This window comes from Mesoplodon bidens (assembly GCF_964165515.1).
Source record: "Mesoplodon bidens genome assembly, contig: HAP1_SCAFFOLD_103, whole genome shotgun sequence".
NCBI classification, from domain to species: domain Eukaryota; kingdom Metazoa; phylum Chordata; class Mammalia; order Artiodactyla; family Ziphiidae; genus Mesoplodon; species Mesoplodon bidens.
Genome location: NW_027672700.1, coordinates 202,896 through 228,467, shown reverse-complemented (window position 1 = coordinate 228,467; position 25,572 = coordinate 202,896). Strand labels below are relative to the sequence as shown.

The window sequence follows — 25,572 nt, the reverse complement described above, 5'->3', positions numbered from 1 at the left end:
TGCCCTGTGTAGCCCCTCCCACCCTGAATAGGGATGCCATGGGTAACCAATATGATACTGTGGAAATGACGGACTGTTTCCTCCCAGGCTGTGTCATAAAAGACACTGTGGGCTCCTCTTTGCTCTCTCTCGAATCACTCACTCCAGGGGAATCCAACTGCTGTGTCGTGAGGACACTCAAGCAGCCCTAGAGAGAAGCATGTGGGCTGAGGGACTAAGGCCTCCAGCCAATAGCCACATGAGCAGCCATTCGGAAGGGGGATCATCTGGCTCCCCCCGAGGCTTTAGATGACATGACTGATGCCCCAGCCGACATCTTGACTGCAACTCGTGAGAACTAAGTCACCCCCCGCTCAAATTCCTGAACTACAGATACTGGGTGAGATAATAAATATTGGTTGGGGTTTTATCCATTACATTTTGGGGTAACTTGTTATGCAGCAATAGATAACTACTCCATTACTGTAGTATTATTTTTTTTAACATCTTTATTGGAGTATAATTGCTTTACAATGGTGTGTTAGTTTCTGCTTTATAACCAAGTGCATCAGTTATGCATATACATATCTCCCCATATCTCTTCCCTCTTGCATTGTAGTATCACTTTGAATAAAAGTGGCAAGAAGGGTGCATAAATGCAGTGGTATTGGGTTATCTCCTACGGTTCTTTTCTTGAAAGAACATCAGGCCCAGTTTTAGTGGTAGGTATCAATCAAGAATGTCTATGAAATAAAGCACAAAATGCTCCAGAATTTCAGTTTAAAAATGAGCTTTGCCTCCAGGACACAGTTCAGTTACTTGGAAATTCCTCTGGGGCTTGCCACACTTTGAGTGGGTCCAGCCCATCTCAAGCGTTATCACAACCCAGGTCTGTCCGACTCCGTGATCGGAGAAGGTGGGATCTGAGACAGGCTCGATGCTTGGATGAGGTTTCACTGGCTGACATATGGGAAGAAGGTGAGGACCAGCGAGTTCATCCTTCCATTCCTGGTGCCCAGAACAGCACCTAGCCTGGGGGAGGTGCTCAGAAAATATCTGAGGACATCCCAAGTGAGGGAGGAGCATAAGCAGAGACCTGGGGGCAGCAGGGGGTGGGTGTGGGTGTGATTAAGTTGCAGAGTGAGGCAGAAGAAAAGCACAGATTCATACAGAGATGGGGATTCACGTGCGACTCAATGCTATGCCTGGCTTCTACAGCTGTGGGCATGTTTCCTGTTACGCGCCGGCTGCTTTCAGAGTGATGTGCCCCTCTGAGGCTCACTGCCTCCGCCCTGTCACCTGCTTCTCTCCCTCCCCTCGTCTGTGAGCGGTCCCATCCTCTTCAGGTCTCTAGACATGTCAGTTTCTGCTTAAAAAACTCCACTGGATTCCCAACACCCTTGCAATAAAAACCCAGACCCCCCAACCCTGCCCAGCCCCACAATCCCCTGTTCACTCCACGCAGACTCGCTTGCCCTTGGATTGTCCTTGCCCACCTGAAACAGGTCCTCTCTAAAAGAAGGACATAGCCGTGGAGGATACAACATAAACTGGTTAGAATCAGCTAGGTCCAAGGGGGCATAAGATTCGACTTCCAGGGGAACTGGAGCCTCATTACAGGCTTATTGTAATACATGAGCAAAATGACACACGCACCAGCACCAGGACTGTTCCGAGGCTGACCATAAAGGTCAAAAAGTGGGTGGTGGGGCTTCCCTGGTGGCACGGTGGTTGAGAGTCCGCCTGCCGATGCAGGGGACACGGGTTCGTGCCCCGGTCCGGGAAGATCCCACATGCCACGGAGCAGCTGGGCCCGTGAGCCATGGCCGCTGAGCCTGCGCGTCCAGAGCCTGTGCTCCGCAACGGGAGAGGCCACAACAGCGAGAGGCCCGCGTACAGAAAAAAAAAAAAAAAAAAAAGTGGGTGTTGGCCCAATTCCTGGAAATCCCTGCCCCTTCCCCAAAATATTAGAGTTGTCCCAATCCTCCCACTCATTAGCCTATAAAATTACCCAGCCCATAAAAACTAACCGCCCCATATTTGGGGGTCTCTAGCCTTTGAGATGGCCCACACTCTGTCTGTGGAGTGTGTTTCTCTCTAAAGAAATCCACTTCTTACTTTGTCTCTCACTGGATTCTTTCTGCGATGAGACATAAAGAACCTGAGCTTTATTAAGTCCCGAGGCCAGATGAGTGATCTCGATTAAAAGATAGTGGGTTCTGACTGGGTTTGAGTCCCAGCCCACGGGTTCAAGTCCCACCTGAGTTCCATGGTTGCACACCCACTAAGCTGGTCCCCCTTGGTCTCCTCCCTTGAAGCGCTGGCCACCACGACACACAGTTTATTTTCTCCACAGCACCACTGCTCTCTGAAGTGGGCTTGTTTATTCATCCGTTTACTTTTATTGTCTGTCACCCCCTCCCGAATCTGTGAGTACAGGAATCTGACTGTCTTGCTTGGCTCTCCCTCCCCAGAGCCTGGAACGGGGCCTGACACCTAGTAGGAGCTCAAGAAACATGTGGAGCAATGAAGGAATCCAGGGAATCAAAGCTCAGCCACAGCTGTGCGTTGGCTGCCCCTCTCCCAACCCAAGCCCTTTATCAGGGAACAACCTCTGATCAAATTAGAAAATGGTTTCCCTTGGGCCCAAGTGCACTCGGCTGAAATGGGTGAGACCATGGGTGCCTTAAAGGAGTGACCCCATTTTGTCCACGCTCTAGTTTGCACTCAGGCTGCTTTGTGGAACCACCCAAGCCACAAGGCGACCTGTGTTCTCCCTGGTGGGGCCAGTGCTCAGGAGACCTTGTAGCCAAGAGATACCATTCTCTCAAATATTTACCAGGCCCTGCCCTCGGAACTGGGTGGCAAGAAACCTAAACTGAGGGAGAACTCTAATGCACCGACACGGGTGATCCCTGAGGCTGCACCCAGGTCACGGGCACAGGTGTGCTGGTTGACTGGTGATGTCTGCAGGGGGAGGGCAGAAGCTCTGGGGCCTGAATGCAGAAGTGCCTCACCTGACGTGATGGCGGCCTCCCTCCTTAAGTTCTCGGCCTCGTGCTTCAGGGAGGTGATTTCCAGGGTCTGGCTCAGCACCTGGTTGTAGCCTTGCTGTAGGGCACTGATCTGTGGAAGGAGGCAACACACAGTCAGAGGGGGCCAGCCAGGCCTGCAGGACACGCCGGTAATTCTCCAACGTTGGGCAAAGAGTCGGGTTGATCTTGGATCGGGGTGTTGGGGAAACCAAGGTTTTCAGTTGTCACTAGTGGAAGGGGCAGGAGGGGCCTGTTCCTTCAGTGACCACCATGTCATCAGTCCTCAAGACACGAACCTTATCTTTGTGGCCACCCAGGGGCTCCGGTGCTGCTGTCTTCCTATGACCTGTGGGTTTTCAGCCATAAATAGACCAGCTGTTGGTTCCAGATCATCCAGCACTGACTGGATGCACAGCAAAGTTCAAGAGCCGGGAGCAGGTTATGAAATGAATTCCCTCTAATGAGAATAGAGGGTAGTTTATACCTCACAGAACACTCCAGAGTTTACAGAGCCCGTTCACACATGCTACACTGATACTCGTTACAGCGTTGCTGAAGGCTGACGTTCCCATTAATGTGCCCATTTTGCAAGGGAGCCAGGTTGAGACTCAGAGAGGCGAGGCCCCCTGCTCGGGATCACGTGGCTGGTCAGACGTGGAGTCTGATTCAAACCCAGTCTTTAGTTGCCTGGTTCCTCCTTCCCAGGTGGCTCTAGGATTGAGCGTGAGAAGTTGGAGGCTGTAAAGCATGGCATGGACTCGGGAGCCGGACTGTGGCCTTCAAGTCCTGTCTCTGCCAGTTAACGGGCTTTGTGAACACAAGGAGGACACCATATTCTGTTTCCTTTTGTTCAGTCTGCACGCGGGGTGATGGTAGTCCCAACCTGATAGGATTGTTACAAGTATTTTAATAAGTTAACATGTGTACAAGTGCTCAGATCATGCCTGGCACACGGCACAGGGGGATGAGCTATGACGGTCCTCTCCTCTGACTACCCACGGGGTGTTTTTTTCTTTTGTTTTGGGTTTATTTTGGGGTTTTTTTGCGGTACGCGGGCCTCTCACTGTTGTGGCCTCTCCCATTGCGGAGCACTGGCTCCAGTCGCGCAGGCTTAGCGACCATGGCTCAGGGGCCCAGCCCCTCCGCAGCATGTGGTATCTTTCCGGACCGGGGCACGAACCCGTGTCCCCTGCATCGGCAGGTGGACTCTCAACCACTGCGCCACCAGGGAAGCCCTCACGGTGTGTTTTAGCTTCAACTTCCCTCGTCCGTCTCTGGAGAATGTAGTTGGTAATCTTTATGTGTGCATTTGTAAGCCTTGCCAGGCTCACTTAAACGCCAGTGTGGTTGTTATTAAGAGGAAATACAGGGGCTTCCCTGGTGACGAGGTGGGTGACAGTCCGCCTGCCGATGCAGGTGACGCGGGTTCGTGACCCAGTCCGGGAAGATCCCACATGCCGCGGTGCGGCTGGGTCTGTGGGCCATGGCCGCCGAGCCTGCGCATCCGGAGCCTGTGCTCCGCAATGGGAGGGGCCACAACAGTGAGAGGCATGTGTACCACAAAAAAAAATAATAAAAAAAAATAAAGGAAATACAGGAATCGTGGGTGGGAGCACCACAGGCCGGCTCTATCTATGGCTGCTGTGAGCACCCTCTAAGTCCATGGCTCAGAGCCCCCTCAAGGGCGGGCCCCCCTCTAGGGGTCTAGGTCTACACGTGGGGTGTGGAAGGCTCTCCATCAAATGCAACGTTGGTAAGGGCCCGAAAGTAGCTGCCAGGCCTCGGCCTCCACAGAGCAGGTACCCGAGAGGCCGGGAAAGAGAGCTGGGCCCAGAACCCCCTCCCTCTCCGTTTGATGTGGCCAGACTGCTTGTTCTGAGTGGCCCGGACATTCTCACCTCAAGGTGCACTGTGGGCCTTTGCCCTGTGATTTTTCAGATGTCAGGCCTCAGTACTCCCACAGGGACACGTTTATTGGGGCATACATGTCAAGCAATCCATAGACAGGACAAGAGCTAGCTTGTTTTTTTTTTTTTTTTTTTTTCGCTGTACGCGGGCTTCTCACTGTTGTGGCCTCTTCCGTTGTGGAGCACACGCTCCGGAAGTGCAGGCTCAGTGGCCATGGCCCACGGGCCCAGCCGCTCCGCAGCATGTGGGATCTTCCCAGACCGGGGCACGAACCTGCGTCCCCTGCATCGGCAGGCGGACTGTCAACCACTGCACCACCAGGGAAGCCCCACTAGCTTGTTTTGATAGATCAAAATGGAAGTGACAAGGAGAAGGATGCAATTTCTTTTCTTTTTTTAAAAATAAATTTTATTTATTTATTTATTTTTGGTGTGTTAGGTCTTTGTTGCGGTGCATAGGCTTATTGTGGCGCCTTCTCTTGTTGCAGAGCCTGGGCTCTAAGCACACGGGCTTCAGTAGTTGTGGCAAGAGCGCTCAGTAGTTGTGGCGCACAGGCTTACATGCTCCACGGTATGTGGGATCTTCCCGGACCAGGGCTCGATCCCGTGTCCCCTGCACTGGCAGGCGGATCCCTAACCACTGTGCCACCAGCCAAGTCCTGGGTGCAATTTCTTTGTTCTCCTAAGGTAAGGTTGCCAGATTTAGGGGAGGAAAAAAGGATGTTCACTTAAAATAGGATTTCAGATAATGAATAATATTTTAGTGCAAGTGTGTCCCATGCAATATTTGGGACACACACTAAAACGAAATTCTAAAATTCAAATTTAACTGGGTGTCCTTACTTTATCTGGCAACCCCACCCGAAGAGAGTTCCTAAACTTCAGTTATTCATATACCACTTTCACCATTTTTCCCATGTCTCTTGGCTAGCCCCACTATAATTTCTTAGCATTTTTCGTAGAAGCAGCTCCCTTTTTAAACTTAAAAACGTGCATTAAATTAAAAATAACTGTTATAAGAGTAAATAGAGACTCAGTGTCTTAAATAAAAATAATCCCTCCAAAAGAAGAAATACAGGAATTTCCCTGTTTATCATCAGACCAGGTTGCGGGCATCACTCTAAAAAAAAAAAAAAAAAAAAGATTGGGGGGAGGTGGTGGGCATGCCCAGTTAATGGAGTTCGGGCGTGCTGATATGGCCACCAGATGGCGCTCACAGCCTTTGGTCTTGGTTTGTGTCCTTGGAAATCTTGTCATTATTACTCTGGTAGAGTTAACAGATACGTCAAGGTCTCACAAGTTTTCTGACTCGTTTCATACACCATCATGGTTCAGAGTCTAGGACATTTGGGGCAGTTACACTTACCTTTTCCCTGGGGCACCTGAGACATTATTGGGGGGGGTCTATGCTGGAAGTTGCGGGGACACAGGCCACTCTGACCCCCACTCTCCCCAAGGCTATACTTTTGCATGTTTGTGCTTTGGAAACTTTGAGTAAAAAAATTCTTTCACATCTTACTTTTCTCTGTTGGGGGGAACTACAACTTTTCCATAAAAGGTCCTTGGAACACTGAAAGTGTTTGTAAGCTCTTCTCAGCTTAATGCTTTTATTTGCATGATACCAGAGATAGAACACACAGAGACAAACTTCCAGAAGGGAAAACGTATGTTCCCCTCTAAGACTCCAGTGGTTTTGACAGATTGAAAATATTTCAATCTGAGTGTCAGAGTTTTAGGATTTTGGATTGCTGGAAAACTCCAAAGACTCTTCAAACCTCTTTGATACTTTTACTATCAAAGTAAATATCCATATTGTTTGTAATGGCATAAATTCCAAGATGTTTAATGTCTGTTAAGCTGTGTAATAAAATGGGCACTGAATCATAAGAAAGTTAAGAGTGCTAGGAGGAGTGATTGTTTCAGGATGATAATTTGGCTTCTAATTACCACAGGCGTATAAGAGCACATGGAGGTAAGAATTTTCTAGTGATACTGTAGCAGATCGAAGATCTCTGAGAGCAAATCATTATGCACACACCTTCGGGGACCAGGGAAAACACATAAAGTAATCAGAACCATAAATCAACCTGCCATGTGGCTTACACTTCTGGTGGAATGCTCTGCAGGCAGTAGAATAGTTAAGAAACTAAAATGTCAGTGGATGAAACTCGATTTGAGTTCAAACCGATGGAGCCTCTGGTTCATATATGCCTTGCTATAAAATATTCTTCTTCAGTTATAAGTGAAGCTCCAGGGGTAGGGGAGGCAACAGCACGATGCATCAGTGTAATTATTTCTAGATAATTTCTTTGTAAAAAAACATTTTTCCCCCAGATATCGGCAGCCACTTTAAATAATACTCAAATTGGGACCGGCTGATATTCAAAGATATGTGGAAATTATATAATATTCTATGTCAAATATATTTCAATTATTTAAAAAAAGGTATGTGGGGAATTGCCTGGCAGTCCAGTGGTTAGGACTCTGTGCTTCCACTGCTGGAGGCCTGGGTTTGATCTCTGGTCAGGGAACTAAGATCCTGCAAGCCGCGTGGTACGGCCAAAAAAAAAAAAAGGTATGTGGGAATAATTCAGCCTCATCCATGTACCTGAAAAAGACATGTCACTTTCTCAGGAAAGCTCTGAAATGGGAGAATAACTGAAAGGAATATTTCAGCAAAATTGTGTTCAGTTCAAGAAAAAGATGCTCATTAATGTGTCAGCTACATGTCAAGGTAGCTGTTTGCACTAATAATCCCTACAGGACCTGTTACTTTCCTTGTTTTTTCAAAACCAGGTTTGAAGGAGAGTCATTAGTTCCTTTAAATATTAGAGCATGTATTTGTTGACTTGTTTATTCTGTCTCCCTCACTAGAGCATAACAGGGGGAAGGATCATGTCTGTCTTGTTCTCTGCTGAATTCTCAGAGCCTGGAAGAGGGCATGGCACGGGATAGGCCCCCCAAAATATTTCTTTGGATTAATGGACGGATGGATGGATGGATGAATAAAGAACAAACAAACAGACACGGTCCTAACAGAGTTCTAGAAGGTTACTGGGCCCAACCTTTGCCTTCATGGAGCTTACAGTTTCCTGCTAGAATCTCCTAGGTTCACCATACACAATCTGTGTCCTTTCTAGAGCACCATTTCTAGGATTGAAACTGTGTACCTAGAATCGGTTACAGAGGGAAAGACAGTAAACAGAGAACAAGAGAACAAAGGCCCCCAAGCATTGACTATGGTTTTTTTTTCCTCTCTCCTTTTTTAAAATGTTTATTTATTTATTTATATTTTTCTTATTAGTCACCCATTTTATACACATCAGTGTATACATGTAAATCCCAATCTCTCAATTCATCATACCACCACCCCCACCCCCTGCCGCTTTCCCCCCTTGGTGTCCATACGTTTGTTCTCTACATGTGTGTCTCAATTTCTGCTCTGCAAACTGGTTCATCTTTACCATTTTTCTAGGTTCCACATATATGCGTTAATATATGATATTTGTTCTTCTCTTTCTGACTTACTTCACTCTGTATGGCAGTCTCTAGATGCATCCATGTCTCTACAAATGACCCAATTTTGTTCCTTTTTATGGCTGAGTAATATTCCATTGTATATATGTACTACTTCCTCTTTAACCATTCGTCCGTCAATGGGCATTTAGGTTGCTTCCATGATCTGGCTATTGTAAATAGTACTGCAATGAACATTGGGGTACATGTGGCTTTTTGAATTATGGTTTTCTCTGGGTATATGCCCAGTTGTGGGATTGCTGGGTCCTATGGTAATTCTATTTTTAGTTTTTTAAGGAACCTCCATACTGTTCTCCATAGTGGCTGTATCAATTTACATTCCCACCAACAGTGCAAGAGGGTCCCCTTTTCTCCACACCTTCTCCAGCATTTGTTGTTTGTAGATTTTCTGATGATGCCCATTCTAACTGGTGTGAGGTGATACCTCATTGCAGTTTTGATTTGCATTTCTCTAATAATTAATGATGTTGAGCAGCTTTTCATGTGCTTCTTGGCCAGCGGTATATCTTCTTTGGAGAAACGTCTATTTAGGTATTCTGCACATTTTTGGATTGGGTTGTTTGTTTTTTTAATATTGAGCTGCATGAGCTCTTTATATATTTTGGATATTAATCATTTGTCAGTTGCTTCCTTTGCAAATATTTTCCCCCAGTCTGAGGGTTGTCTTTTCATCCTGTTTATGGTTTCCTTTGCTGTGCAAAAGCTTTGAAGTTTCATTAAGTCCCATTTGTTTATTTTTGTATTTATTTCCATTACTCTAGGAAGTGGATCAAAAAATATCTTGCTGTGATTTATGTCAAAGAGTGTTCTTCCTATGTTTTCCTCTAAGAATTTTAGAGTGTCTGGTCTTACATTTAGGTCCCTAATCCATTTTGAGTTTATTTTTGTGTATGGCATTAGGGAGTGTTCTAATTTCATTCTTTTACATGTAGCTGTCCAGTTTTCCCATCACCACTTATTGAAGAGACTCTCTTTTCTCCACGGTATATCCTTGCCTCCTTTGTCATAGATTAGTTGACCATAGGTGTGTGGGTTTATCTCTGGGCTTTCTATTCTGTTCCATTGACCTATATTTCTGTTTTTGTGCCAGTACCATATTGTCTTGATTACTGTGGCTTTGTAGTATAGGCTAAAGTTAGGGAGTCTGATTCCTCCAGCTCCGTTTTTTTCCCTCAAGACTGCTTTGGCTATTCGGGGTCTTTTGTGTCTCCACACAAATTTTAAGCATTTTTGTTCTAGTTCTCTAAAAAATGCCATTGGTAATTTGATAGGGATTGCATTGAATCTGTAGATTGCTTTGGGTAGTAGAGTCATTTTCACAATATTGATGCTTCCAATCCAAGAACATGGTATATCTCTCCATCTGTTGCTATCATCTTTAAGTGCTTTCATCAGTGTCTTACAGTTTTCTGCATACAGGTCTTTGTCTCCCTAGGTAGGTTTATTCCTAGGTATTGTATTTTTTGGTTGCAGTGGTACATGAGAGTGTTTCCTTAATTTCTCTTTCAGATTTTTCATCATTAGTGTATAGGAATGCAAGAGATTTCTGTGCATTCATTTTGTGTCCTGCAACTTTACCAAGTTCATTGATTAGCTCTAGTAGATTTCTGGTGGCATCTTTAGGATTCTCTCTGTAGAGTATCCTGTCATCTGCAAACAGTGACAGTTTTACTTCTTCTTTTTCAATTTGGATTCCTTTTATTGCTTTTTCTTCACTGATTGCTGTGGCTAGGACTTCCAAAACTATGTTGAAGAATAGTAGTGAGAGTGGACATCCTTGTCTTGTTCCTGATCTTAGAGGAAATGCTTTCAGTTTTTCACCATTGAGAATGATGTTTTCTGTGGCTTTGTCATATATGGCCTTTACTATGGTGAAGTAGGTTCCCTCTATGCCCACTTTCTGGAGAGTTTTTATCATAAATCAGAGTTGAATTTTGTCAAAAGCTTTTTCTGCATCCATTGAGATGATCATATGGTTTTTCTTTTTCAATTTGTTAATATGGTGTATCACATTGATTGATTTGCATATATTGAAGAATCCTTGCCTCTTTGGGATAAATCCCACTTGATCATGGTGTATGATCCTTTTAATGTGTTGTTGGATTCTGTTTGCTAGTATTTTGTTGAGGATTTTTGCATCTATATTCATCAGTGATATTGGTCTGTAATTTTCTGTTTTTGTAGTATCTTTGTCTGGTTTTGGTATCAGGGTGATGGTGGCCTCAGAGAATGAGTTTGGGAGTGTTCCTTCCTCTGCAATTTTTTGGAAGAGTTTGAGAAAGATGGGTGTTAGCTCGTCTCTAAATGTTTGATAGCATTCACCTGTGAAGCCTTCTGGTCCTGGACTTCTGTTTGTTGGAAGATTTTTAATCACAGTTTCAATTTCATTACTTGTGATTGGTCTGTTCATATTTTCTATTTCTTCCTGGTTCAGACTTGAAAGGTTATAACTTTCTAAGAATTTGTTCATGTCTTCCAGGTTGTCCATTTTATTGGCATAGAGTTGCTTGTAGTTGTCTCTTAGGATGCTTTGTATTTCTGCGGTGTCTGTTGTAACTTCTTTTTCCTTTCTAATTTTATCGATTTGAGTCCTCTCCCTCGTTTTCTTGATGAGTCTGGATAATGGTTTATCAATTTTGTTTAACTTCTCAAAGAACCAGCTTTTAGTTTTATTGATCTTTGCTATTGTTTTCTTTGTTTCTATTTCATTTATTTCTGCTCTGATCTTTATGATTTCTTTCCTTCTGCTCACTTTGGGTTTTGTTTGTTCTTCTTTCTCTAGTTCCTTTAGGTGTAACGTTAGATTGTTTATTTGAGATTTTTCTTGTTTCTTGAGGTAGGCTTGTATAGCTATGAACTTCCCTCTTAGAACTATGGGATGCTTTTGCTGCATCCCATAGGTTTTGGATCGTCGTGTTTTCATTGTCATTTGTCTCAAGGTATTTTTTGATTTCCTCTTTGATTTCTTCAGTGATCTCTTGGTTATTTAGTAACGTACTGTTTAGCCTCTATGTGTTTGTGTTTTTTACAGGTTTTTCCCTGTAATTCATTTCTAATCTCATAGCGTTGTGGTCAGAAAAGATGCTTGATATGATTTTAATTTTCTTAAATTTCCTGAGGCTTGATTTGTGACCCAAAACGTGATCTATCCTGGAAAATGTTCCGTGCGCACTTGAGAAGAAAGTGTAATCTGCTGTTTTAGGATGGAATGTCCTACAAATATCAAGTAAATCTATCTGGTCTATTGTGTCATTTAAAGCTTGTGTTTCCTTATTAATTTTCTCTTTGGATGATCTGTCCATTGGTGTAAGTGAGGTGTTCAAGTCCCCCACTATTATTGTGTTACTGTTGATTTCCTCTTTTAGAGCTGTTAGCGATTGCCTTTTGTATTGAGGTGTTCCTATGTTGGGTGCATATATATTTATAATTGTTATATCTTCCTCTTGGATTGATCCCTTGATCATTACGTAGTGTCCTTCCTTGTCTCTTGTAACATTCTTTATTTTAAAGTGTATTTTACCTGATATGAGTATTGCTACTCCAGCTTTCCTTTGATTTCCATTTGCATGGAATATCTTTTTCCATCCCCTCACTTTCAGTCTCTATGTGTCCCTAGGTCTGAAGTGGGTCGCCTGGAGACAGCATATAGATAGGTCTTGTTTTTGTATCCTTTCAGCAACCCTGTGTCTTTTGGTTGGAGCATTTGATCCATCCACGTTTAAGGTAATTATCGATATGTATGTTTCTATGACCATTTTCTTAATTGTTTTGGGTTTGTTTTTGTAGGTCCTTTTCTTCTCTTGTGTTTCCCACTTAGAGAAGTTCCTTTAACATTTGTTGTAGAGCTGGTTTGGTGGTGCTGAATTCTCTTAGCTTTTGCTTGTCTGTCAAGCTTTCGATTTCTCCATCGAATCTCAATGAGATCCTTGCTGGGTAGAGTAATCTGGGTTGTAGGTTCTTCCCTTTCATCACTTTAAGTATATCATGCCACTCCCTTCTGGTTGGTAGAGTTTCTGCTGAGAAATCAGCTGTTAACCTTCTGGGAGTTCCCTTGTATGTTATTTGTCATTTTTCCCTTGCTGCTGTCAATAATTTTTCTTTAATTTTTGCCAAGTTGATTACTATGTGTCTCGGTGTGTTTCTCCTTGGGTTTCTCCTGTATGGGACTCTCTGTGCTTCCTGGACTTGGGTGGCTATTTCCTTTCCGATGTTAGGGAAGTTTTTGACTATAATCTCTTCAATATCTTCTCGGGTCCTTTCTCTCTCTGTTCTCCTTCTGGGACCCGTATAATGTGAACGTTGTTGTGTTTAATGTTGTCCCAGAGGTCTCTTAAGCTGTCTTCATTTCTTTTCATTCTTTTATCTTTATTCTGTTCTGCAGCAGTGAATTCCACCATTCTGTATTCCAGGTCACTTATCCGTTTCTTTTGCCTCAGTTATTCTATTGATTCCTTCTAGTGTGTTTTTTTTTTTTCAGTTATTGTATTGTTCATCTCTGTTTGTTTGTTCTTGAATTCTTCTAGATCTTTGTTAAACATTTCTTGCATCTTCTCGATCTTTGCCTCCATTCTTTTTCTGAGGTCCAGGATCATCTTCACTATCATTATTCTGAATTCTTTTTCTGGAAGGTTGCCTATCTCCATTTCATTTAGTTGTTTTCTGGGGTTTTACCTTGTTCCTTCATCTGTTACATAGCCCTCTGCCTTTTCATCTTTTCTGTCTTTCTGTGAATATTGTTTTTGTTCCACAAGCTGCAGGATTGTAGTTCTTCTTGTTGCTGCTGTCTGCCCTCTGGTGGATGAGGCTATCTAAGAGGCTTGTGGAAGTTTCCTGATAGGAGGGACTGGTGGTGGGTAGAGCTGGCTGTGGCATTGGTAGGCAGAGCTCAGTAAAACTTTAATCTGCTTGTCTGCTGATGGGTGGGTCTGGGTTCCCTCCCTGTTAGTTGTTTGGCCTGAAGTGACCCAACACTGGAGCCTACCCAGGCTCTTTGGTGGAGCTAAGGGCAGACTCTGGGAGGGCTCATGCCAAGGAATACTTCCCAGAACTTCTGCTGCCAGTGCCCTTGTCCCTTGGTGAGCCACAGCTGTCCCCTGCCTCTGCAGGACACCCACCAACACTAGCAGGTAGATCTGGTTCAGTCTCCTAGGGGGGTCACTGCTCCTTCCCCTGGGTCCCAATGCACACACTACTTTGTGTGTGCCCTCCAAGAGTGGAATCTCTCTTTCCCCCAGTCCTGCCAAAGTCCTGCAATCAAATCCCACTAGCCTTCAAAGTCTGAGTCTCTAGGAATTCCTCCTCCCATTGCTGGACTCTCAGGTTGGGAAGCCCGACGAGGGGCTCAGAACCTTCACTCCAGTGGGTGGACTTCTGTGGTATAAGTGTTCTCCAGTTTGTGAGTCACCCACCCAGCAGTGATGAGATTTGATTTCATTGGGATTGCGCCCCTCCTACTGTCTCAGTGCGCCTTCTCCTTTGTCTTTGCATGTGGGGTATCTTTTTTGGTGAGTTCCAGTGTCTTCCTGTCGAAGATTGTTCAGCAGTTAGTTGTGATTCCAGTGTTCTCGAAAGAGGGAGTGAGAGCATGTCCTTCTACTCCGCCATGTTGAACCAAATCTGACTACGGTTTTAAGCAGAATTATGCACTGAGGCCAAAATTCATCAATGACCAATTGCTTTTTTATCAACTTTGTTGAGATATAATTTATGTACAAGATCAGTGGCCAATTTTAAAGTAGTTCTTTAAAACTTAAAAAAATTTTTTTTTTCTTTTTTGGATTTAGTTTCAGGAGGAAGGAAGTTGACTGGTAAATCCAGACATTCTGGGTGGAGATTTTTTGGTGAAATTCCCTATAAATGAACCAGCAGCTGCCTTCAGGGTTTGATAAAGGCCTCAGTGTTTGGAACACTGTGGGGTTCCTCCTCCCCACCTCCAGCTCTTTCTGGCTGGGTCCGGGTGGGTGTGAGAAGTGGTCACTGAAGCGACAGGAGTTGGGTGGAAATGCAAAGTGGGTGTGAAAGCATGAGGTGTACAAGGTGGCAGAGCTGAGCCCAAGTCACATCACTGCCTCTCACTTGCTGTGCAAGCTGTAACAAGCTCCTGGGCATCTCTGAGCGTGCCTCAGTCTCCTCATCTGTAGAATGGCATGTGTCAGAAGACTGAGGTTTAACTAGCTAATAAGGGGACTTCCCTCATGGTGCAGTGGTTAAGAATCTGCCTGCCAATACAGGGGACACGAGTTCAAGCCCTGGTCCAGGAAGATCCCACATGCCGTGGAGAAACTATGCCCGTGGGCCACAACTACTGAGCCTGCACTCTAGAGTCCGCGAGCCACAGCTACTGAAGCCCTCATGCTGCAACTACTGAAGCCCATGCTCTGCAGCAAGAGAAGCCACTGCAATGAGAAGCCCACGCACTGCAGTGAAGAGTAGCCCCTGCTCACTGCAACTAGAGAAAGCCCGTGCACAGCAACGAAGACCCAATGCAGCCAATAAATAAATAAATAAAATAAATAAATAAATAAATAAATAAATAAGCTAATGCACCCAAAGCACCTGCACCGGGGCCTGAACATGGTAGGCACTTAATCAAATCTAATATTGTTCTTACAAGGCTAGAAATTTGCCAACCCTCCACTCCCTGGATCTGCACTCTTCTCCATGCTGTGCTGAGTGCCCATTTCTAACTACCCGGGTGGCTCCGCCAAGGCTCTACCTGAGAGCTGTCACCCTGTGTTGTGACCCCAAGACCCCGACCCACTTGTCTCTGAGCCCTACCTGCTTTTTCAAGCTCTGGATCTCTCTATGTTGGGCATCGTCCTCTTCATGCAGAACCTGAAACTTGGGCGGGATCACCCTCTGCTTCTGCCTGGAGGCAGCTGTTTCCAACAGCTTCTGCCTCAGGTTGGCCACTTGGTTCTGCAGGCTTGCTATCACCGTGTCTTTGTATTTAGATTCAAGTTCAAAATCGGAGAGACGGCTGACTTCTTTTCCCAGCAGCAGAATTATTTCATCCTGGGTGGAGGCCAGATGGGAAATTTACTAGGTGTGGGTCTGGGTGTAAGGCTGAGCCCATTTAAAGAAAGACAGGAAAAATATGGTATCATTCTTTGGGAAGGTGAGGGCAGGCAGGGAGGGAAAAAGCAGACTTTCAAGGCTATCTCTGTCACTTGGAAAATCTCATAGAGACAAGAATTGGGTTAAAATGATGTACTTGTATATAGACTCCTGTAATGGATGTCTGTACCTCACAGGTACGGAAACTTTCCTTTCCCCGAGAATTAGACTTTCATATTAAGAACAACCATCCCACTTGGGAACTTTTGTTGCTAGAAAGTTTACTTAGAGTGTTTTCATTTATAATATTCAGCCTAGCACACCGGGGACCTAGGAAAGGTACTTAGGAAAACAACATTCTGTTTGACCACATTCTGCCTATAATGAGGGTTATTTGTTTTAACTTAAAACATTCTGAACTATTTGTTTTCCCTTTCCTCTCTTCTAATATTTCCTGCCTCTTTTGGCTATTCATGTATGAATTTTTTCCAGGTAACTCAATCTGGAAAGTAAATGAGACAGGAATACTGATTTATTTGCATGGGCTCATGTAAACTTTTGGCTGGAAAAACAAAATTGCTGGTAGACTGTACCCACAGGTATAATTAACCCTGTCCTCCATCTCTCCAGTGATAAAGCTCTGCAGCCAAAGAATTGGTTAGGTTTTCCAAAAAAGGAAAAAAAATTTCCCCCAAACTTCTCACCAGACGTTATCAATAAAATGTCAGAAAAACTGAAGAAGAAGAAGAAATTCCCCAGAGGCCTTTTCCAAAGCAGTCACGGGAGGAGGTAAACGGGCAATTTCTGGGCCAGCTCATTCCCAGGAGAGCCGTGCAGTCAGCCTCACGACCTGCTAGCTCCGTGACCTGGGGAAGGACAGGGTCTCGCTCATGAGAAAGCCTGTCTGACACAGCCAGCTGCTGCCAGGGGCCTTCCTTTGGGTCCTTGTGAAAGTTGGTGGCAAAACTTCAAGAGAGAGCATCAGACATATTCCCTACTCCTGGGCAGTTTCCCCTGTTTCACCCTGTTATGATCAGCCAGGTGCTTATTCATTTTTCATGCAACAAACATTCAACGGGCAGCAACTAAGTGCCAGGCCCCGTGCCAGTGCTGGAATATAAGAAGTTTGCAGAGAGCAGTGGACAGCTGTGGGTTCTGCTTTCCTGCTGAGGGTCCCCTTGCCCTTCTTGGAGGGAGTGTTCCTCCTTCCATTTGGTCTGGGTAGGACTGTCAGTCATGTGCCCTGCTCCTTCCTGTCCCACCTCCCCATGTGCATGTGGCCCAAGCTGGTCAATCAGAGATTTCACACATCGATTACAGAGGGAGAGGATCTTGCCTTCTTTTGGATCATGTAGGCTTGTTTGCCTGAGTTTGTCTTTTCTAACACACAAAGCCAGCCTTATGAAGAAAGCCAGACACTGAGGGAAACAGAGGGGAGAAGTTGGTAGTGGGGAGGTGTTCTGATGACATTATTCAAGCTCCTGGATCTAGCCATACCTGAAGCTAGTGGCCCTTTAAATTTTCCAATAAGATGAGCTAATCAATGCTCCCCCTCAAGCTAATTTGTTTATTGTCACTTGAAGGAGTCCTGGCAAGTCAGGGTATAAACGACTTATCAAGAGAAAGAATTATTTCTATTATAAATAGAAAAAATGATAAATGGCTTATAAAAATTTTCTATAAATAGAAAAAATTATAGTGGTTGCACTATATTTCCAAGTTAAAATTGAGGCAGGTTGAAAAATGTCTATAAATACTTTGCAGTTTTGCCATCCAGTCTATTTCCTCACCCTCTAGTCTGGGCTGGCCCCGTGACTAGCTTTAACTAACGGAATGGAGTGGAAGTGATGCTGCATGATCTCCAGGCAAGTTCTTACAGGCTGTGCAGCTTCTGCTCTGACCCCCTGGGAACCCTGAGACCACTGTGCTGTGATGAAAAACCACATGCACAAAGGGGCGCACCAGTCCAGGCGTCCTGGCTGAGGCCCTAGATGTGGGAAGGAGGCCAATGGAGACCGACCACCAGCCTGGCCAAGCCAGCGGCTGACTGAGGCCGCATGAGTGAGGCCAGGGGACACGAGCAAAGGAACCTTCCAGGTCAACCCATAGATTCTGGGGAATAATGAATTGCTGTTTGAAGCCGCTAAGTTTTGGGATGGCTTGTTACACAGCGATAAATACAGAATCTGAGTGTGGCTTCTCGCCTTTCTGCAACATTTTGCAGAGTCTGGTCCCAGGATGCCTGGGTTGGAACCCCCTGCCTCCTGAAGGTTTGGATTTCCGTGTCTGACAAGAACCCCAGGTAGGTCTGCTCCTCACAAACTCTGAGAATTGCTGCAGGAGCAGGCCCTGGCCCTGAAGGAAAGCGAGATATTATAGACTGCTTCTTTTAGAGTAACTTTCAAGTCGTGTCTAAGTGGGGAGAAATTGACCTGGGCCCTTCCCAGGATGGCTTGAATCCACCTGTTCTGCTCGCATCCCTGTTTTAAACCTCTCTGGTTCTTTAACGAGTCTCTCGGCCCAGGCCTCCCTGACTTCAGGGCTCAATTCCTCCTGCAAGGAACGTGTTTTTGCATCACTGTTCCATCACTGAAGGTTGACCAAGTGATTACTGTGTGGGAGTTAGAAGTACCCGCTGAGAAGCTAACCAGACCTCGCTTTGAATCCTAACACTGCTCCTTGCATTGGACAGCCTTGAACACATTACTGAACCTCTCTGAGCTTCAGTTTCCTCATCTGCAAAGTGAGGGTGATAAAATCTTTTTTGAAGATGGTGAAGATTAACGAGCTAATAAATGTCAAGTGCACAGGACATGGCCCAGCACACAGTAGGTGCTCAGTACCTTGTAGTTGTAGATGTTATTTGGGATAAAATGAGCAGTGGCCAAACCTGGCTGAATGTCTTGGGAGGAAGAGGTGGTTTCTTGGAAGTAGGAAAAAGGGACAGTCCTTGAGACACAGAGAACAAGAGGCAGTGGCAATCTCTCCATGGTCCCTCTTGCTGCTGTAGCTCTGTGCTTCCCCAAGACCCCTCACCTTATCGTGCTGGGACAGGTCCTGGTCCACAAAAATTTCTCTGTAGGGCCCTGTCCCAGGAATTTCCTCGGCCACTGATTGTTCCGACAGTTCCGCGGCGTTGGTCCACACTAACACACAAGGTCAACAGAGAAGGCAGAGGAGACTGTGAGTTTCCCCAAAGTTTTAAAGAATATTTTCAGATTAACTTTCACATTCATGAGAGTTATGCACTGAAAGCATTACAGGAGGACTGGAAAGGGTAAGAGCTGCCTCATTTCTCTTCCCCAGCATTAACTGAACTGATGCACTGTGGTGTGTCTCTTTCCAGACTTTTTTCTATGCTGCATAAGAGCTGAGGACCTTGGGCAAGTCATTTGCTCTCTCTAAGCCTTCGTTTCCACATACATAATTCAGGATCCCTGATAGTCTCTGTTATAAAGGGCTATCTGGAGATTAAATAGAATAATGATATAGAGCAGGGCTTGGCAAATTATGGCCCTGCGGCCAAATCTGGAATTCTGCCTATGTTTGTAAATAAAGTTTTATTGCAACATAGCCACAGTGATCATTTACATATTATTTATGGCTGCTTCCCAGCTACAAAGGCAGAGCTGAGTAGTTGCAGCAGAGACCATGTGACCCACAAGTACTACAGTATTTACTATCTGGCTCTTTACAGGAAAAGTTTGCTGACCCCTCAAGTAGAGCATTTAGCCCTAAACATTAGCTCTGTTCGTTTATATTGCAGCCATATCTTTTCAATAAACAAAAATGCATTTACATGACAGAGATGCTTATCCAGCTTACTTTTCAGCTAACAATATCAAAAACATCTTCCCATGTCAGTATTTGAGGCTGTACTGGGTTCTTTTCCAGGGTAGCATTGGGGTCCATTGTACAAGTGTGCCAAACCTGTTTAACTAGGATCCACTTGATGGCCATTTAAGCTTTCCTATATTTTTTCTTATTTACCCCAGTATTACAAGGCCTTTTTATATGACTTTCAGGGATTATGGCATTGTGTTTGGGGGTCCCACTCTGTATCACATCAGACATCTCGCAATTCACTCACATCAACACTGAATACATTTCTTTTTATTGGTGTAGAAACGTTTGTAAAGATTTCTATAATTCTACGTGTGAGATCACTTGGGCCCAAGCAGCGTATTTTAAATTTCCAAGTGACTATGGTTTCTGGACAGTCACTGCACATTCTTATCTTCCTGTGAAGTGAGAAGCTGAACAAACTGTTTTCAGTGGTGATGAAACTTTAATGAGTATTAACATTAATGATGAATGAAGCACTCACTGTCATGTTTGTGGACATTCATCATCTATTCATTTTGCTTCTGTATTTTTTATTTATGCATTTTAGAGTCAAAGATTCCTGCCCCCCAGCCAGGTCTCAAACCTGTTTGTGGACCCCAGAACCTCTAGTGGACATAGCTGATGGCCTGTGGTGCCCAGAGAATGCACAGCCTTGCGTGTTGAATGAGCAGCCCTGGCCACAGTGTTCCCTGGGGCGCGAGGAACAGAAGGGCCTGGAACTTCAGCAGCTGCCCATTTTCTCTCCCTCCACCTCCCCAACTAGGTCCATGATTAGAAAACTTTTATTTGAAGCTCACTGCCCCCATCTGACTCTCTTGGATCCTGAGCAGCAAAGTCCTAACTGACTACAGCAGCAGTGCCTGATAGAGAAATAATGGGAGCTACAGAATGCAATTTTCAATTTTCTAGTAGTCACGTGAAAAAGGTAAAAAGAAGAGAGGAATTTTTTAATGATCAATTTTATTTAACCCCATACATTAAAAAGCATCATTTCAACATGTAATCGACAAAAAATATGGAGATATTTTATATTCTTTTTCTTCGAGGCATGAAGCCTTTGAAATCTGGGGTTTATTTTACACTGATTGCGCATCTCAATTTGGAAACTGAGTTTTCAGGAGGAAGATTTCATCTGTTTTCATATTGCTCAAGAAATCGGCTCTCACTGGAGGAAGGTACTGCCTGTCCTGTGTCCCCAGGGAGGGCCTCGGGGTCTGACCCTAACTGGGCCCCTGTCCAGTCTCAGCTTAGAGTTCTGGCGTCTGATGCCATCTCTAGGGGTGACTCCGGCTGCCTCTGCGACCCTGTCGTGGCTGTCTTGAGGGACGCTTCCCTGCAAGATGATGGCCGGAGGGGGGACTTCATCAAACTTACAGAACAGGCTGATCGATGGGGTCCCTTTACTGGGGAAGGTGTGTTTACTCAAAGTCTTTGTGGGGCTAGAATTTGCTCTGAGACTTGCTTTCCTTACACCCAGGCAGGGAGGTGCGGGAGCAGTTACCCCTCACCTGCCCCAAACTTCTTTACCGGCTACTGTTATTTATCAAAAAGAACCTAAGGGCCATGTATGACCAAACCGGCTTAACTCTAGATGCTGGATCCTTCGGAGGTCCCAGTGGGGAGAAGCCCCAGGGAGAGTCGGGAGGGCTGGGGCGGTGGGACGGCGGATATGGGGACGCAGGCACTTTAAGAATTTTCGGGCATGAGCTGTTGGCCAAAAGCCAGGGGAGTTACTTTAATATTTTAACAACCCCCAGCTGTCCTGGTGCGCTCCAATAATCACCAGTCTGCAGGAGGGGCAGTATGTGTGCACCTTAACTGTGCCTTTAAGACATTGTAAGTTGTAAATAAAAGTTAAATAACAATCATGGTTAGGTAATAACTTAATTTTTAAATTTTAATATTTAAAATTTAAATATTAAAATTTTTAAATATATAAATTATTAAGATTGTAAAATTTAAAATTTAAATATTAAAATATTAAATATTTTAATATTTACTGAATGTTCGCTATGCACCAGGCGCTGTGCTCAGCACTTACAGGCAGGATACGATTTCGTCTTCATAACAACCCAGTGAGATAGGCATTATTATTCCCATCTCCATTTTATACGTGAGAGATATGAGGCACAGAGACGTCAAGTCACCTGCTCAAGGACACACAGCTGGTAAGTGGTAGAGTCAAGGGGTGAACCTAAGTTTGTTGGATTCAGAGCCTATGCTTTTAACCACTATGTAGTCAATGTATTGAAGTGGGAAGATGTTTATGACATATTATTGAATTTTAAAAATCAGGTAGGGAATTCCTTGGCAGTCCAGTGATTAGGATTCTGTGCTTCCACTGCAGGGGGCACAGGTTCCATCCCTGGCTGGGGAACAAAGATCCTGCAAGCTGAACGGCACGGCCAAAAAAAGAAAAAAAAACCTAACCTATGTTAGGTTCATATGATCCCATTATTGGGAAAAAATATATATATATATATATATGTATCAAGATGCTATTTTAATAAGTCACTCCACATATTTTCTTTTCTCAGTATTCTTCCCCACCTCCCATGAGCTCTTGCCATTAAGATTTGGCCTTGGAGCTGACGTTTTATTGCCTTGTGGTAAAGGAAGGATGAGTATTAACTAGAACAGGGTGATTTTTCCCCCAGGCAAAATGATGTTTTGATTTTTGACAATGTCTGGAGACATTTTTGAGTACCACAGTTAGGGGTGGTGGTGGTGGTGGTGTTGCTACTGGTATCTCTGGTGGGTAGGAGTCAGGGATGCTGCTAAACATTCGACAGTGGACAGGACAGATCCTTCAACAAGGAGTTATGCGACCCACCTGTCACTGTGCCAAGATTGAGAAACCCTGACCTGATCTGCAGTAAATAAATCCTTGGCTTTGGGTTTTCAAATAGAATTTTTCAAGTCTAAAGCAAGGTGACAGTCTAACAGTAAACCAATTTAATTGGAAGAGCCCAGCTTTGCTAAGAGAGGAAAGAGCTTTCTCGGAACCCTTAAAAAGAGGTGTTTTCTGTCAAGAGACAGCATGGAGGACTGGAGCACAGAGTTTTCTCTAAAGCGTAGAGTAGAGAGGCCCAGACAGAAAGGAACTCCCCATGACACGGGAAGATGAAAGTCCTTTTCTGAGGATGGCAAGAGTGTCAGGGGAACGAGGGCAAACGTTTGGAAACATGAGACCTGGCTGAGAGGCTGAGGAGATAGAGCCCAGGTAGATGTGAGGGACTCTAAGCCATACGACTCATCCTTCATTTCTCCAGGGGGAATCCAAGTCCTTCAGAGAAGCCCCAAGTTCAGCATGGCACTGGAGAAACCGGTGATTACAGTGGAAAAATTTAAATGGCAGAGTGAAAAAAAGAAAAGAAACAGCCCATGTGCCATGTGTCCAAAGGACACATTAAAAAAAAACCCCCCAAAACCCTGTATATATGTTCATAAGACAGAACATGATGCATACAACAAAATGAATGAATCTCAGAAATACTATGCTGAGTGAAAAAAGCCTTCCACAAAGGAACATGTACTACATGGTTCTGTATACTTGAGATTCTAGAACAGGAATATCTAATCCATGGCGGGAAAAGAATTCAGAAGAGTGGGTGCCTCTGGGGCCTGGGGCTGGGAATTGACTGGGGAGGGACATGAGGGAACTTTCTGGGGTGATGGTAATGTTCTATATCTTGATAGGAATTTGGGTTACATAGTTGTGCACGACTGGCACAACTCAGTGAGCACATTCAAGGTCTAACACCTTTCAGGGTGTGGTAGCCAGTCTCCAAGATGGCCCCACTGATTCTTGTCTCCTGGTATTCAGACCCTTGCATCATCCTCTCCAATACTGGATGGACTTTATATTAGTTAGCTGGGGCTGCCATAACAAAACACCACAGGAGGTCTTAACAAAAGAAATTCATTTTCTCACAGTTCTGGAGGCTGGAAGTCCAAGATCAAGGTGTGGGCAGGGTTAGGCCTCTCTCCTTGGCTTGCAGACGGCCACCTTCCTGCTGTGTCCTCACATGCCCTTTTCTCTGTGCACGTGCATCCCTGGCGTCTCTCTCTCTCTTCTTACAAGGACACCAGCCCTTGGATTAGGGCCCACCCAATCATCTCATTTTAACTTACTCATCTATTTCAATACACTATCTCCAAATAGGGTCACATTCTGCAATATTGGGATTGAGGCCTCAGCATATGCATTTTGGGGGAATGCAATTCAGTCCATAACAAAGGTTCTCTATGTAACCAAGGATATTGCAGAAATGACACAGTTTGATTCCTGAGGTTAGATCCTAAAAGACATTGCAGCTTCTGCCTCACTCTCTAGGACCACTTGTCTGGAGGAGCTGGCAGCTTGAGGATGCTCAAGCAACGTATGGAGAGGTGCACTTAGTGAAGAACTGAGGCCTCTTACCAAAAGCCATGTGAGTGAACCATCCTAGAGGTGGGTCCTCCAGCCCCAGACAAGCCCCCAGAGGACCACAGCCCAGCCACCACCATGACTGCCACCTCATGGACAAGCCTGAGCAAGAATCCCCCAGCGAAGCCATTCCCAACTTCCTGACTCAGAGAAACTAGGAGATAATAAATGTTTACTTTTGTTTTAGGCCATTACATCCTGCAGTAATTTGTTATGCAACAATAAGTAGCAAATACAGGTTTGGGCACCAGGAGTGGTGGAAAATTTAACAAAAACCCTAAAATGTGGAGTGGTTTGTGATGGAACAGTGGCCAGAAGCTGGAGGACTTTGGCCAAGAGTCTTTGAGAAAGCCTGAATAGTCTTAGTAGAAGCCCGATGGCGTTTGAGGAGGCAGTGAGGGAAGGGTTTCAGAAAAGTGAGGAAAATGTTACTGGGGTTAAGAGATCCTTGTCAGGTGGTGGCAGAAGGTTTCCTAACACGTTGCCTGTGGTCATGAGGAAGGTAGAAAATGTTTGTGATGAGGCTGAGTGGTCAAGCTAAAGAGAGTCCCAGACAGAGCCTTGGAAGGTGCTGCCTGGTTACTTCTTGCTACTTATAGTGAAATGTGAGGGGGAGAGACAGTTAAAGGAAGGGCTGTTAAATCAGGGCAATGCTCTGGGCTTGAAAATTCCCTGCCTCTCCAGGTGGCAAATGAAATATAAGAAACAGGTTCTGGGCAAAAATCAAATCAAGGGCACTCTCAAGAAAACACAGTCCAGAGAAGAAGCTAAGGGTGTGGTTGTAAAATCCTTTGTTAAGAATACAGATCCAGGGCAGTGTCCAAGAGAACCCTTCGGTCAAAGAACTGGGCTTCTAAGAAGCTTCTGTCCTTTGTCAGTCTTTGCAGAAGCCCATGGTGGAAGGGCTTGTGACAAAAAAGTCTGTGGGCGTGGTTTTTGCCTGATAGGATGAACCCCAATAAGAAGCACTGCCAACTCAGACTGACAGAGACCCACAAAAGTCAAAGAAGCGTCTGGACCCCCAAGCTTCTACAGGCAGGAAGCAGGCTATAAAACTATGCAGCCACATCCAGGGGACACCTTTCATAGGAAAGGGAGGACGACTCAGAAGGCAGAACTCACGGACCAGGGGCAGAGCCAAGAGCCCTGGAAAGTCATTTCTGGGCAAGAGTTGGACTGAAGCCCAGTCAAGGAACTGCCGATATTTTCCCAGCTGGACTTCAGAACTGCTTTGGGCCAGGGACTCCTGTGTGTTTCCTGTTTTTCTTCTTTTGGAACAAGAGGAGTGTATGTAGCAGTGATGCTATGTCTGTCCCACCAATATGTGCTGGGTGTGTGAGGGACAGACCCTTTGTTCAGAGGTCTTCAGATTTCTGGAAGTAGTACTTGATGAGCTGAACGTAACGTACTACACCCATGAGCCCCATCTGTACCTGGACTTGATTTAGACGAGATTCTGGAATTTGAGCCGATGCTGTTACTGGGGTGAGATTTTGGGGGGCCTCGGGAGAGAGGAGGAGGAGTGTGATTCATTGAGGACCCGAGGGCAGGCTGTGGTAGCCGGCCTCCAAGATGACTGCTGATAATCCCCGCCTCCTGGTCTTCAGGCCCGTGTGTAGTCTTCTCCCACACTGGAGGGTGACGCCCTGGGTAACCCTCAGGATATTGCAACAATGACAGAGCATGACTTCTGAGGCTTAGTCACAAGAGATGTTGCCATTTCCATCTTGTCCTCCAGGATCACTTGCTCAGGAGGAGCAGCTGCCGTGTCATGAGAACGCTT

The 25,572-nt window shown here is 45.1% G+C and overlaps 2 protein-coding genes across 2 annotated transcripts in view; both read right to left on the bottom strand.

The window, feature by feature from the left end:
• LOC308609804 (forkhead-associated domain-containing protein 1-like) overlaps positions 1 to 25,572 on the bottom strand; it is a gene marked incomplete at its 3' end in the record, with an annotated part of 99,534 nt that overhangs the window by 15,282 nt on the left and 58,680 nt on the right. The gene's annotated exons all lie outside the window — the stretch shown is intronic.
• LOC308609790 (forkhead-associated domain-containing protein 1-like) overlaps positions 1 to 25,572 on the bottom strand; it is a gene marked incomplete at its 3' end in the record, with an annotated part of 332,609 nt that overhangs the window by 268,831 nt on the left and 38,206 nt on the right. Inside the window, 2 exon segments of the mRNA XM_081259092.1 lie at positions 15,236 to 15,472; positions 18,551 to 18,660. Coding sequence (XP_081115218.1) covers positions 15,236 to 15,472; positions 18,551 to 18,660 — 347 coding nt within the window.